Consider the following 15,339-nt stretch of genomic DNA (forward strand, 5'->3'; position numbering starts at 1 on the left):
CAAGCAGGGAGGCTGCTATGCAGCAGGGAGGCTGGTACAGTAGCAACACTCCCATTTAATTCTGTGAGCCCAGCTTCAGGAACAGTGTCTCACAGCCAGAAACCTGGAGACCAAGTCCCCTGAAGGCTAAATGAGATTCTCTTTCCCTCCCCCACTGCCCTGGGGTCTTGGCTTGTGCCAAACCCTAAACCCCTGGGCACATTTCCAAGAGGGGAACACCCTCCCCTTCAGAGTCAGCCTAGTCTTGGTGATGCATGCCAGGTTGGCTTGCTCCTCCTCAATAAGGTCTTAGATGAGGTGAGCCTTATTATTGACCAACTTGGCATTCACCACCAGCAGCAGAACCTCAGGGCCTCTGAGGGTAAAAACACCATCAGCTTATTACTTATTTTACTTAACACAATTAAGGCACACCAGCAGCCAATTTAAAACATTTAAGGCACACCCTGCCGTCAAATTCAGTTTAGTCCCAACTTCTTCCATCTTTTGCTAGCAGTCCTTGATCATCACACTGTACGACCCTTAAAGGGATATTTTCGATTAGGCAGATGTGTGGCATATTAAAACAATAACTAAATCCTATGTGTGTTGCAGCGGTATCTGATGGACCGTCTGATTCCATTGTTGCATTTTATTCAGGTGTAGATTTTAAAAAATAGACTGCTGCATTTTTGTGTTTCTGGGTCAAATGATACTGCATGTCCAGAAGAAGTCTGTACCGTTTGAAACTTTCTGAATTTGTGTTCCTTTTGATAATAGAAATAGTTATTGAAAGAAGGAATTGGGGTGAGAAGTTGAAGATAAGAATCATATCTTCTCATTTTTCTAGCTAATTGTGCAGAGGAGGTATGATTCATTCCAAATCTGTCTTGGTTTTCGGTTCTCGAATTTTCTGATTTGTGTTAAAGGCCTCTTTCTGATTATAAATTGACTCCCGTCTTTATGTAGTGTGAATGGAATACACTTGGCCTACATACTTAATAAGGAATATTCAATATCTCCAGGAAGGGTAGACTTGTGGAAGTCCATTAATCCTATCTCCTAATTTAGAGAAAGACTGATAATGCCATCTGGTGTTTTTAAAGTGTTAAGCAGAAATTGTCTATGTCCCTTTTAATGCTTTTCTCTGCAATGATAAGGCCTTTTCCCACTAACTATGTGCTTTTATCGGAGCTACCCTATAGAAAATCCTATAGAATTAATGCTATGATTACAATAACTATTGGATTGGCCTGACTCACATGACTAATGGAACTCATTGGGTTCCAGAGGGAGCTTAGAGTTATTCTGGAAAACCTGCTAGTCGGTCTGATTGAAGCCTTGACTGCATGGAATAGCAAAGTATCGGTGGCTTTAGATCGGATCACTTCTGAACAGCCTCTCCTTGCCCAGGGTTTCCACCATTCCCTGCAGTATATGATGGAATTAAGGGAATTTAAGCAGGCTAAGAGATGCCTAAAGTGTCGCTGGCAAAAGACAGGGAGCAGAGACATTTGGATACAGCTAGAGCTACTATTAAGGCCTACCTTGTAGCGATAAGGGTGACGAAATGTAATTACTTCTCTGCCCTTATTGTGTCTGCCGATAGTCGCCCAGTAGCCCTGTTTCAGGTGATTCAGTCTCTTGGAGGGAGCAATGCCAAAGTCCACCTAAAGGGTTGCTGTGAAGACTAGGCTGCGCATATATCTAGCAGACAAAATTGGTCACATTCACTGTATGTTGGACCTTTACCTTATATTAGAGTCAATGGAAGTGGTGGGGGCTATGTCTTGCTAGTGATCTGGGAAGAGTTCGAGCCCTTGGAACCTGAAGAAGTGGACAGCGCCCCCTCAGCTGCTACTTCAGCTGGTTGTGTGTTAGAGTTGTGCCTCTCCTGGCTAATTAAGGCCTTATAGAGGGAATGTGTGAGTAGGTCTGGGCAATAAACTCTTTGAGAGAGGGACTGGTCCTGCTGGCTGTTGAAGAGGCAATGGTGCACCCCCTCCTCAAAGGACAATCGCTCGACCCAGATAAGCTGGTCAGCTTTTGTCAAGTCTCCAATATCCCCTTTCTAGGGAAGGTGGTGGAGAGAATGGTCACATGGCAACTTCAGAGAACTGTGGATGAGATGATTATCTACATCTTTTCAGTCAGGATGAAGACCAGGGTTTGGGACTGAGACAGCACTGATCATGCTCAGGGATGACATCTGGCAGGAACATCCATCCTGGCTCTTCTTGAGCTCTGAGAGCCATTTGATCATGGTATCCTTCTGGGCCATCTCTGGGAATTGGAGGTGGGCAGCATGGTATTGTATTGGTTCTCCTCCATTCTCCAGGGCCAGTTCCAATCAGTGTTGATAGAGGGAGAGAGATCCAGGCCATGGCCCCTTTGTGGTTGCCTCAGGGCTGTTTTCTGTCCTATTCTATTTAACATTTACATGAGCCACTGGGTGAGGTGATCTGTTGGTCTGTTCAATTTTCGTGAGGCCTTAAAACCTGGCCATGTTCCCATGCCTGGGGTGCTAAGGACTCCATATCCTGACTATATTGCTAACTGGCCAATATCTTGCTCTTATGTATATTTAATCTGGATGTTTTTAGTGTTTTAAAATGTTTTTAGTATTTTTGTTATATATTTGTTCAATGCTATTCATTCATTCATTCATTCATTCGTTCAGTCAGTCAGTCAATCAATTTCTATAGTAGGACATCTCAGCCAATAACTCTGGGCAGTTTATATATAAAAGCTGGCCAGAGTTATTGGCTAAGCTGTCCTATTATAGAAATTGAATGAATGAATGAATGAATGAATAGCATTGAATAAATATATCTCCCTAAACTTATATCTCATTTTACTTTAGACTGTTGGGAATTTAGTGTAAAATATGGAATTCCTTAGCTGTTCACCTATGAGGGACCAAAGCAGAGATAAGCAATAAGAGCATAAGAGCAAGGAGAGATTTGAATTTTTCTGTGTAACATAATTTTGTCCTTCCAAGGAAGGGTGTTCCAATAATTTAGAGCTGCATCCTTGCTCTATTAATTAAAAGCAATGCCAAAACTATCAATACAACATCTGGGGGAAACATATATCTAAAATACAGTGTATTATTGAAGTAAATAATCTAGTCAAATGTGGGCATAGAAAGGTGAACATCTATTTATATGGACAGCTGATTGCATCTCTCAGTATAAATACATACTGTATTTGTACAACATATGTGATAAACGTATAGGACATTGTCGTTCCCAAATGATGTTGCAATACCCTAAGGTGCCAGAGCAAACTCAGAGGGCTATGGGATATTTTTATTTTTTGAGAGAAATCGTGATGTGCAACATCTGTTGGACACTGCAACTAATAACTTGAGATAGTTCACAGTTTTGCTTAGGGGTTCCTTGAAAATATTAGGCTTGGTCTTCCCTTTTGGAGACTTGGCCTTTGTTTTAACCAGCAGCTTCCAAATAGTGTCTGAAGTCTATAATCATGAGATAGTGAAATAAATCTTCAGTATTTTTGGGATAATGGACAAAATGTGAATAAGGTGTTCCATACAATACACTGTGTACTGTCCAAGTAGTTTGTACTCCGTGCTATGGATACAAAGCAAAGGGTTCAGATTCTATGCCAAAGAAAAACATGCCCTTTTAAAACTGATGTTCAACAATATATATATATGATTTCTCTTATTTTCTCACCATAACATTTTGGTTATTATGGGAAAAAGCAGTGTCTTAAATGGTACTCTGAACCCACCTTATTGTTTTACTCAGCCACTCTCCTTGGTTCTAAAAATTCAATAGACATTGCTTTCACTGTTAAGTATATCTTCTTAACCACAAGGAATAGAAACTTTTGTTATTCTAAACCAACATTGGGATTTTGGGGAATTGAAGTCCAGTGCCTCCTTTCTCTAGAGTTGTGAGCAGTTTTCAGTGCCAGCAGATTAAGGTAGGGGGATTTTGAGAGAGAACTTGGTTCATGGCTTAGTTTTCTAATTTTTGTACAAAGAACATTGTAAGAGTAAAAAAGGAGGTGAAAAGCCCAGCAAGCATGACTTCTGGAATTTTTTCTAAGCCCATAGGAGAACTCTTATTTTTTCCGGGTCACTTCTGTACTTGTGTATGTTTGTATTTCTGCTGCACCTCTCTCTACGTTTGTCTATTTGCTTGGATGAGGAAGCATGTGCCATTCTGGGTCATGTGATTGGGGGAGTATTGGAATTCAACTTTACATGCACCAGCTTTCCATAGTATTAAATGTATTAATCACTGGGGATTTGAGAGGGGGGAGAAGGAAGGAGGGAGGGGGAGGGAGGGAGGAGAGGGGAGAAAGATGCTGCCAATTTGATATTTTTTTCTTCTCAAAAATACTTTGTTTACTTCTTCCCATGAGACATGCCTCCAGTTGTTAGGCTATGATATTTCTCCATCACTTCCCTTCCCACTCAGTTTGTTACTTTCTTCTGACTGAGGAATGGGCAGTTCAAAGTAGCTCCAGATTTGCCTCTAATGGAACAGAGAACATTCGAGATACTTTCCTGCAGCTAAAGTTAAAGAATTTGGGTTTTCCTGAATATAAAGCTTTTAATTTTTTTAACACAAGAAGAATGTTTCAGCACCACAAAAAAGTGCTCCTACATTTTGAATTTCTCTGTTTATACTTTCGTTCCACTGTATAAATTTATGTCTTTCGAAGTTTTTCTGGAGAGCCTGTGATGAGTAAAAGGATACTCAGTTCGATTGTTTTTGTAATGTTTACACTTCTGAGGTTTTAGGATTTTACATATTTTAGTTCCTGCCATGGACATTTTATATAAATGTTTGGGTTTCTTGAAATTACTGTAAACTGTGGTATGGCAGGAATAGAAATAAATAAAAAAATCTGTATCCAACAGGCACAAGAGAGAGGAGTTTAACAAATTGTGGATTTCTGCCCAACTATGTCTCTCATCCATCTTTTTTTTTCTCCCCCTGGAATATTTTCCCTCTTATGCCCTCACCAAGTTCAATCTATTTTCAAATCTTTTTGCTGGCTTTCTCTGTCATGCCACATTTGGCTTCCTTCTGTTCAATTTTCAGAGAATTGGCTGATGGACAGAGAGACATATGAACAGATTTCTGAGCCCCCTTTCATAATTTCTTTTTGGCATTGCACTGACTTGGAAAAAAAAAGACTGTTGCTGTGATAGTTTTCTACAGAGGTTTAAGAATTTAGCATTTTTATAGTGCAATCTTGTAGGTGTTAGTTCAGTCCCACTTTCATTCAAATGGATTTCAGATACAGTAGATCTGTTTAGGATTGCACCATTAGTTTGGAAAGTAGTAGCAGGATTAGAAGTTTAGAAAAATGAGAGAAAAGCTTAAATAGAGGAAAAAATGGGTTATACTTTTGAAACATTGTGAAGCGTCAGTTTGATCCAGTTTGATACTGAATAGTGGTGGATTTAGGGTAGAGAAACCCTAAGTCATGATATGTAATAGTTACCACACATTTCAATCGAAGACAATGCAACTTTTAAAAAGAACTAGGTAAATTCTTAGAGGCCAATTATTTCAGTTATTAGTAATGATGGTAAAGGAATTTTCCATATTTAGGTATACATTTGAGCACTATTTTCTTGGGGACAGCCATGGGGGAAAGCCATGGGGGACAGCCATGGGGGACAGCCATGTCTGACTGTGTCTTACTATGGAAAGGAAAGGAGCCCCTGTGGATTTTACTCTGCTAGTTGTAACAACTATAGGGGCTCATCTCTGTTTCAAGGGCCATTGAACCAGCGCTGTCTGAACACGTTTCTGCAGTCATGTGGCCAGCATGATATCACAGAGCACTGTTATCTTCCCACTGAAGTGGTACCTATTTATCTACTCACATTTGCATGCTTTCGAACTGCTAGGTGGGCAAGAACTAGGCGAAGACAGGAGTTCATCCCGTCACACGATGCTTGGGTCTTGAACCCCAGCTGTTAGCTTTCCAGCTGACAAGCCCAGCATTTTAACTGCTGAGCCATCACGTTGCCCATATCTTATTATAAAATATCTTTAACGTTTGCCTAATTTGTGTTGGAAATAAAATTTTGAAGGAGACACATCTTCAATCAGATCCTGCAAAACAGTTCTTGTGTACACCTTGTAGCCTTTTCCCCCCAGTCCTCCAAACATCCATACAACAGATCTTGTACCTCATGTAATTCAGTTGCTGCATTCATATTTCTTCTCTTAACAGAATAGCCAGATCTAGTTACTACGAATACTATTCTGTTGCAAAAAAGCAGAGAATGTTGTGCTGGCAATCTGAGTAAAGTTGACTCAACTTTTAAAGAAAATATACTACAAGTCAGCTACTCTTTAATTTCACCTTCTCTCTAGGAATTGGGTAACAGTGCATTAATGTAAGCCGTCCAGAGTCATCTTGAAGCGAGATGGGAGACAAATCAATCTAATAAATAAATAAATTAGAGATAGATATTAATGGAATCCTGATTAGGCTGCAGCTAGTCTCCTTGGAGCATCAGCTGTTACTTAGATATGGCCCACTGTTTCTGGTGCTTGCTTGTCTGTGCCAGTTGGCCATTCATGAATTCTGAAGTCCTTTGTTCCAGCCATTTCTAAATTGATGTTTGCTAAGCATTTGTAATATACGAGTACGTGCACAAATGCAAACACACACACCATATACATAAAAACACACACACCATATACATACATTCGTGCAAGCCACCAACTAGAATTTGGTGCGGAATTCAAAAATTGAGTTGGGAATTTGTTCCAGATACACGACAGAACTTAAATGGAACTTTTCAATCTTTCCATGAAAAAAATCTATTGCCCCAGATTCTATAGTGATGGAAAATCATTTTGTTTCTGGTGCTCTTAAGCAGCTGGAAATCAGAAATGTTTAGTAATCTGTTTTGGATTATGCAGAGATTTACCAGCAGATCCTAAACTGTCTTCTTTCTGGATCTAAGGAGCTATACATAAATACATCATGCATTGAAAGGAGGGAACAGAGCATGATAGGAACAGATTCAGGTAAATTGGTAACACCTACTAGTTCATTGTTTGGCAGTTCATTATGCTCCAGATTTTCTGGTATTGATCTTTCCTAGTCCTTCCTTTTGGTGCCAAGAACTAAGCCTGAGATGTTCAGCTTCTAAAGCTTGGCTCCGGTATTGAATTACAGATAATCTGCATAAGGATTGCTATACAGAAATAAGAATAGGATGGAGCTAAGTACAACAAAAGAGTGTTTTAAAAACTACTATAAGAAGTGATAGATTTTGTTCATGTGAGGCTCTTTTACTGAATGAGGCTAGTTTCCCCCAGTAATCTGATGGCTTTTGTAATAACCACGTCGATTTTAATAAAACCATTTCCTGGCTACTTCCAGCTTTATGCTTGTGGATTTTTTGCACAGTCTCTTCCATTAGAACAAAAGTACAAGCACTGTTTTTTAAACTTATTTATTATTATTTTTTTTTAAAAAAACCCTTCATCCTCTTCCCATTAGAATATGGTTTAGAAAAGAAATGTCCCCAACAAGAATGGATTCTTCTCCCCTCTTCCCCCTTGGAGTGAATGTCCTTTCCTTTCCCAAGTTGTGAACAAAACTTACTTGTAAATGGCTGGCAAATTTACAGCGACAAAGTGACCTTTTCTCTGAATAATTTTTTTTAAATATTTATAATTGTTTCTATCAATAATATCTACAATATTGAATGAAAAGAAGCCCAGGTTGAGACAAAAGTGTTCCTTGGCTCCATTCTCCTTCCCTGAAAACTAAATTATTTTAAGATTTTGGATTTTTTTTTAAAAACATTCAGATGAGGATAAAAGAAGAAAAAAGCTTGCTTTTGTTATTTTTGTTCTTAGAAAGAAAAGACGGCAACAAAGATTTACAGATGGGTTTGGCATTTGCCCTTCCGAAGGAGGGATGGCTTTTTTGATAGTGCTGTAGCTGGTATTTTCAAGCAGGCTTGCCCTAGGAAATACAAAACATGTAACATATTGAATCATGATGAATGGTCAGCTGTAATGTCATGGGTGGAGGAAGATGACACTGCCAGAGTTCTAGAGGATCTCATCTGTGCAGCCTAAGTCAAACAGTCTGAGGATGTGTGTCCCTCACCCCTCTGTGGCCTGATTTCTGCCCAATCCACTTTTAACCACCAAGTACTGCTTGGTCATCATATCTGACTGAGAACCAGGGATACTTTTCAGGTGGCAGCTGGTGCCACCCCATGTTTGAAAACTATTAGTATTGAAGTTTTTAGCAAACTTTCATATTGAAAGGATCTGGACCCTCATATTCATTTAAGACCATACATAATTATTGTCCCTGGCTAGAGCAATCTTTACCTCTTGTGCAGCATTCTATTACCTACCATGACATCAACTTTTACTGTTAGTGTAGTTATTTTAGATTTGTATTGTTTGGGGGGAAATCCTGAAATCACGTTTAACCCAGTGCCCTTTTGGGGATAAAAATAATTGTATACTTATATGTGACAAAATCCAATAAACTGGTACTCTCTTGAATTTTGATCAGCATATGGCCTAGTTGATGCTGTGTGGTAATTTTCAGTATGTCTCTCCTTAACTGGCCTTACTTATATTACTGAAACTTTTAAATGTGGTGGTCTTTACTCAACCACAACTGGCCTTAGACAACTTGCTAATTTCCTCTCAGCCAGCACAGGATTATTGTAAAGTTAACATGGAATAATCCATATCAGGCTACTCAGAGCTCCTGGGAGGATATAAGTGAAGGGTTAGTCTACTCAGAGGATTAGTATAACATATTCAGGAGCTATTTCTGTTCTCTTCAAAGTTGTCTTGAGCATTTGATACAGGAGATATAAAGGACTCATAATATGCACTCTTCCACACATTAGTATTGGCGCTGGAAATTTTCCAAGGCAGTTTCCCTGAAATGGAGTTTATTTCAGTATTGCCTATGGATCACTACATATGTTTTCTATAATGTTCCTCCATACTCTGTGAACATTGACTGTGGTATTTTGTCTTATTGGCAGGGTTTCCTTTTTTTCCTCTCCAAGATGCAGTTTGAATTTGCTTGATTGAGAGAATTGCTAAGGCTGAGTTCAGTTCCTCATGTATAAAGAATTGGACCCAAGGCAAGTTTTGTCATGAAGGTTTAGAATCTGTTTAGAATCTCAGAATTAGCACAGACTGTCTGAAGGGAAATATCCTCCCAATCAGTGCAAAAAAGGCATTTCAAAGTTGTAATAACTTAATAGTCTCTGGAATAAGATAGAATATAAAAATAATTTTAAAGTGGTAAGGTCAAGCTGCAGTCTTGGAGGTGAGTAGCCATAATAGGCCATACAGTCTTGTACAATCACTGCATGTATATATTTCTAGGTTTCCTCACAACCATGAGGGTAGAAATCTTTGTGATGGTTGTTGGTGTTTTGAAAATTAAATGGTTCTCAGAAATATAATTTTCTGACAAATCTATCAAATAATCCATGCTCTAATTTAGTGATCCTATGCAACAGGAAACTTTATCTTCTTTTTGCACCCTAAATTCTCTGTACTGTTTAGTTATTGGGTGTTGGTTGGTTAAATCACTACCTATAGGAAGCATATGGATTGTGAGCACTGGTCGGGGGAGGAAGAGAAGTGCCACCCCCCAAAAAGGAGCCTCACTTTCAGTCACTTTTTGTGAAATTAGCTGAAAAAGCGCAAATTTGTGTCACTGCAATCACACCCTATTTTCAGTCACACTATATCTGCACTATCCAACCCCCCTCCCCCCAAAAAATTCATTTTGGTTACTCAGTCATTGTTCCACAGTCAATTTCCCCTCTTAACAGAAATGAAACTTTTTCTTTTTCCTGGCAAATCCTGATATAAAATACAAGCTCCAGCAAACAATGTATTTTTTTTTCTTTTTTTAAAAAACAAAATTGCCCCAAACTGAAATTCCATTGGGGGAGGGGGAAGAAGAAAGGAGAGTTTGATAACAGGCATGCGTTATGGTTAGAAAATCCGTTAATACATCTGTTGGTTGGTATATATATATATATATATATATATATATATATATATATATATATATATATATATATATATATATATATATATATATATATATATATATATATATATATATATATATATATATATATATATATATTAGGATAATAGTTGTGTAGATTATTCCTCTTTTTTCCCATTTTTGTTTTGTTTTTGTTCCTTTTTCTGGTGCAAATATAGTTTCTTTTTTAAACATTGGGGGGAGAGGAGAAAAAAGAGGTCCCACAAGAAAAATCAAAGCAACCCCCCCCCAATTGCAGGATCCTTGTGGGTTTGGTGAGTGTGGTTGCGTCCAAAAATACCCCAAATAACAGATTAGAGAAATGGGTGGTTTTCCTGTACACTCTCTGGGACTCAGCCCAAACCTCTCGAGTGATTGAAGAAAACTGTTCTCCCCCTCTGTGGTTTGCTTTCCTTGCATCAAGTCAGCATGTCTCTGGTTGTCTGAGCCATCCAATGGCAGAAACCTTGTCCTTTTCCACTCCACTGAGTCAAGAGGTGAAGGGTCATCTGTCGGCTTTCATCCTTCCTTAGCTAGCCTACCTCCCAGGAGGAGGAAATGGACACCTCTGTTGTGAACAAAGTCAATTCAACTGGCTGCATGGTAGGGTTGTGTTAGAGGGAGGTTTCCATGCTGTGGAGTGGGCTAACTGGGCTGCATGAGGAGGTAGGTGTCTTGCTGACATCGGTGCTAAGGTAGATGCCACTGTCAATGGCATTGTTGTTCTTGTTGGGAGATGGTGGGGGGCTGGCCCTGAAGTGCTGTCTTAGGGGACCCTCGCTCTCCTCCACGTCTGTATCGTCAATGAGAGGAATGTTGTGGATGTAGTCGTTGATCAAGAACTCAGGCGTTGTCATGAAATTATGGATGGAGGTCTTGGTATCTGGCTTCTCCAGCCCTTCATAGAGTGAACTACGGAACGCTTTCACTACGCGGATCTGCAGAGAAGGCCAAAAGGAAGAAAAAGAGAGTGAATGAAAGGTTTACTTAGAGCTGCCCAATGCCAGGCCACATTTGTGGATCTTGCTAATTGTCATCCTTTGCCATCTCAGCTTGATCTAGGAGAAGGCTGAAGAGATGGGATAGGAACCATTAATCCTAAATATAATTTCCAGCCACTAGACATAAGGCAGTGCTGATCAAGTGCTATCAGTGTTTTTCCACTTTGTTGCAAATATCCTAGGAAAGGGATTTTCTGCTCTGAGGGCAGGTTGACACTACAAATATGTGTTAAATCTGCATCATTTTAATTGTGACTTTTCTGATATAATCCTGCGGGACTGTAGTTTGGTGATGGGACTAAAAATTTGTTAAAATTGCCTTCCCCATTTAAAGCATTGCAATTCCCTTGGGATAAGGAAAGACTATTAACCCAGTATAAATATTGTGTCAACATTTGTGAAAACCTTTTTACTAAGGATGCCAGCAACTGAATAAATACTTGAAAGCTCTGAGGTTACCTACCTTCCAAAGATTATTATGAGCAAAGCTAAAACTACTAAGATAAGCTTATGAAACAGCTGCTGAGCCATGAGTGACATCAATTTAATACTGCCATGCCAGATTCTCAATACTGTGTTGCTACCCAGTCCGTCTGCCTCCTCTCCCTATTCTTGATGTTTGTCCAGTGCCCCCTTTTTTATTGTCCATAGTTTGTCTTGGGTTAATCAGTATTGGTCCTGTGACAAATTGCTTAACGTGTAGCTGAGGAGAGTGGAGCCTTTGTTGGTCACAAGGAATAAAATAAAAATGGGTGCAGAACTTAAATGAATGAGACATGAATGGTAAAAACAGGCATAGGAAATGAGAGGGATATGTGCGCAACTAAATATTATGCTTAGTGACAATCTAGGAATTGTAGAAAACTGTTTGTATATGTGTGGTATGTGCTGGCGGTAGCAGTAGACATGAGTTCCATCTAAATAAAGCAATGGGAATGAAAAATGAAGGATTTAACCTCATTCAGGAAATGTCCACGTTCTGGCTGAAGGATTGGGAATGGTATTTCATACTTGCTTGTGGCTTATTGTAAGCTGGTCTTACTTCCTCCATGCTGGTTTCTTCACAGTGACCTGAACCTTGCTCTAAAATGGATGCCAGCATTTTAAAACATGGAGAAAAATCTAATCAAATGGTCACTAAGAGTCAAGCCTGACTTTCTCTGGCTTGTTTCAGCAACAGAAATGTATCTGCTGCTTCTTTTAAGAAAATACTGGCGAAATTTCACCCTACCTCCATCCCAGTGAACCTGATTGCCAGCTTACATCTTAAGACATTGTGGCTGTAGTGCTTTGTGAGTAAATATCTCTGGGTGCTTTGCGTATAGCATGGGTGTCATTGTCTTATAATTTATGGTGGATTTTGGTGTGGAGAAGGAGGGACTTCTCTCATGCTTCTTGGATAGGATTAGCCCATTTGACGAATGCCCAGAAGATTGATGATGAAGAGGAGATACATTAATGTTGATAGGGTTGCATGCTTAATGGGGAGGAGAAAGACTGAGGCAATCCTAAGCAATTGCATGCATTTGACTGTCTTCTTGCCACATCATGCTTGGGGACCAGGATCCAGCTCCTTTATCAAAATGATGAGTTGGGGAGAATCAACCTGCAAAGTCTAAAAGAGAAAGGCAAAGCCCTCGAAAATTAGGAAAACAAAACAAATTACACGCAAAACCAAATGAAGAACGAAACTCCCAAACTAAAGCAATTTGGAAGCATGCAGTAATGGCAAAAATGTGGGGTCAGATTCCCAAAGGCAATTTATTAGACAAATAATAGAGCAAGAAGGAACATGATGATGGGAAGTTCCTTAATTATGTCTCCTATTGTTGGAGAGAAATATGTGTATGAGTGTGTGTGTGTGTGTGTGTATGTGTGTGTGTGTGTGTGTGTGTGAGAGAGAGAGAGAGAGAGAGAGATGAGAAAAGACAAGGGAATAAATAAAACATTTAATTCTAAAAGTATTCAACTGGTTGGCGTCTCTATATGTATGTATGTGTGCAGGAGGGGGCTGTTGCAGAGAGGGAAGGAGGCAGATTGTTATGCAATCCTGTAAACTGGAGAGATATTACCTTCAAGCTGGAATTCAACAGAGGCTTTGGATCTCAAAGCTAACATTCCCTCAGCTTTAGCCAAAGGAACTTACGAAATGGAAAGATATTCAGTTTACTTTGCACCATATTTGGAATAACTGTTTTGGCCTTTAGAGCCAGTTTAGTGTAGTGGTTAAGGTACCAGGCTAGAAACTAAGAGATGGTGAGTTCTAATCCTGCCTTAGGTATGCAGCCCAGCAGAGTGATTGTGGGCCAGTTGTGCTGAGATGAAAGTGACAGCATTACAAGAATTCCAGCAACTCAATTCTTAACCAAGATACAACCAATATCTCTCCTAACAGATATTACGGGGGAGCCAGTCTGACGTAGCGGTTAATGTGTCAGGATAGAAAATGGAAGACTATGATTCTAGTCCTCCTTAGACACAAAAATGGCTGTGTGATCTTGGGCCAGCCACACATCCTCAGCCTAGGAAGGAGGCAAGGGCAAACCACTTATGAAATCTTGCCAGGAAAATTTCAGGGACTTATTCAGGCAGTCAGAAAGAGTCAACTGTGACTTAAAGGCACAAATAAATAAATAATTGGCTTTTAGTCCAGGCCTCAAATTAATCACAGAAAATTATTTTGATACCAAAATCATGTCAGGTTTGAATCCTAAGTGTCTTGCTAACTTCATAATTCCTTAATAGAGATTGCTGCTTCTGACAATATCTGCTAAACCGTATTTGCTTTAATTCAGTTCAGTGCCTTGACCGGGTAGGCTTTATGTTTCACATTGTGAAGCTGGAAATAATCTGCTCTGTGATCTATTCCCAGTTTTCTGCATGGATATCATTAAAGTAAATTAGGACACTGATTATTAAATTGTTCATTTCAAGAGGATTGGCATGAAGCGTCCACTGTTAACTTCTGGAAGGGGAGCCATTTTGATTTTCTGCCTAAACTCAAAATGGCTTCTTCCAATTTTATTTACCCTAAATATTATTGTTTGGTTTCCTTAATATTTCTTGTTTTCAGAACTGCTGACAGTTCCTTGAATCATACAACCTCTTTAAGGATGGTGGAGAAGGGATAATTTTAAGTACAAAAGGAAAAAATAGCTGGATGTGACTTGACATCAAGTGTATTTGGATCTACAACTCAGAGGGCAGAAGGAGAGAGAAACATCTGTCAGTTATTACTGATATGCTTCAGTTCTTCATTTGCAAAATGGGAAAGAGAAGTGCACCCTATTTATTTTGCAGAGGTATCTTGGTTTGCCAACCTGCATATATGCCACCTCAGCTAGGCCAGTCTCCATTTGGGAGTGGCTTCGGTATGATCTTGTTATATATTCCTCACCAAACTCAATAGATGGTTGATAGGCTACCCATTTGGGCTAAACATTTCAGTGTTTAGAAGTTAAGCTGAACTGAAGGAAAAATGAAAGAATGCCCCTTTTTCACCCTTAAAATGACTGGAAATATGAAATAATTGTTATTCTGGGGAGGGAGGGAAAGAGAAGAAACCAACCAAAATCAGCATTCCCCAAGTATCTGTTCATTTTTTGTTGTTGACACCATCAGGCTTGATCCCTAATCAAGCCATGGACCCCGTGGGCAAGCTGACCTCTTGGAAAGAAGCACACGGTGCTGTGCAATGGAAATGCATAATGGTTGACACCTGCTGACACATACAGCAAAAAGCCCTGTGGGAGACTTCAAGGTGCATGTGGCAAAAGCAGAGATGGGTGGGAGAGGTGGCTTTCATGCTGCAAGAAAGTCAGGCCAGGAAGTCCCAGAGAGACTTCAGAAAAGCTGAACGGCACAGACACACAGTGAAAACGCCTCCAGTTACAGCCGCAGGAGAGGAAGAGAAAAGAAAGACCCATGCATTGTTGCAACAGTACAGTAAACGTTCGAGTATTGAGGCCCATCCTTGCTGTTTGGGGGAGGAGACGAGGGAAGAGGGGATAATGAGTTCATGCTCGGCCATCGGGCCCTCTGTCCATGCCTCACAGGCTTCCCTCCTGTCCCTGCAATGGCCAGAAGCAAGTGGTAGGACACAAGAGAAAAGATGAGCCAGCAAGTTGAGGTGAAAAAGCACAAGGTGGTGATGGGTAAACCCTTTCAGGACATCTAATCTTCAGGCGCTCTCTACAATTGGCATTCAGTTCTTCAATATTACCCTGCACTGGTGCTTTTAGAAAAACTGAGTGGAAGTGTTACCTCCTTCTCCTCATGTTTATGTCTCCAC

At 39.8% G+C, this 15,339-nt stretch overlaps 1 protein-coding gene across 10 annotated transcripts in view; it reads right to left on the reverse strand.

Moving 5' to 3' along the window:
* Positions 1 to 10,661: 10,661 nt before the first annotated feature.
* The window catches only part of ATP2B3 (ATPase plasma membrane Ca2+ transporting 3), an 80,382-nt gene continuing 75,704 nt past the window's right edge, over positions 10,662 to 15,339 (reverse strand). For all 10 annotated transcript variants that reach the window (XM_015815135.1, XM_015815131.1, XM_015815128.1 and 7 more), the window contains one exon: positions 10,662 to 10,985. In XM_015815135.1, coding sequence (XP_015670621.1) covers positions 10,662 to 10,985 — 324 coding nt within the window. The remainder of the gene's footprint in view (positions 10,986 to 15,339) is intronic.

The sequence above is a fragment of the Protobothrops mucrosquamatus genome, unplaced genomic scaffold, assembly GCF_001527695.2.
Source record: "Protobothrops mucrosquamatus isolate PMUCROS unplaced genomic scaffold, P.Mucros_1.0 scaffold315, whole genome shotgun sequence".
Taxonomy (NCBI): domain Eukaryota; kingdom Metazoa; phylum Chordata; class Lepidosauria; order Squamata; family Viperidae; genus Protobothrops; species Protobothrops mucrosquamatus.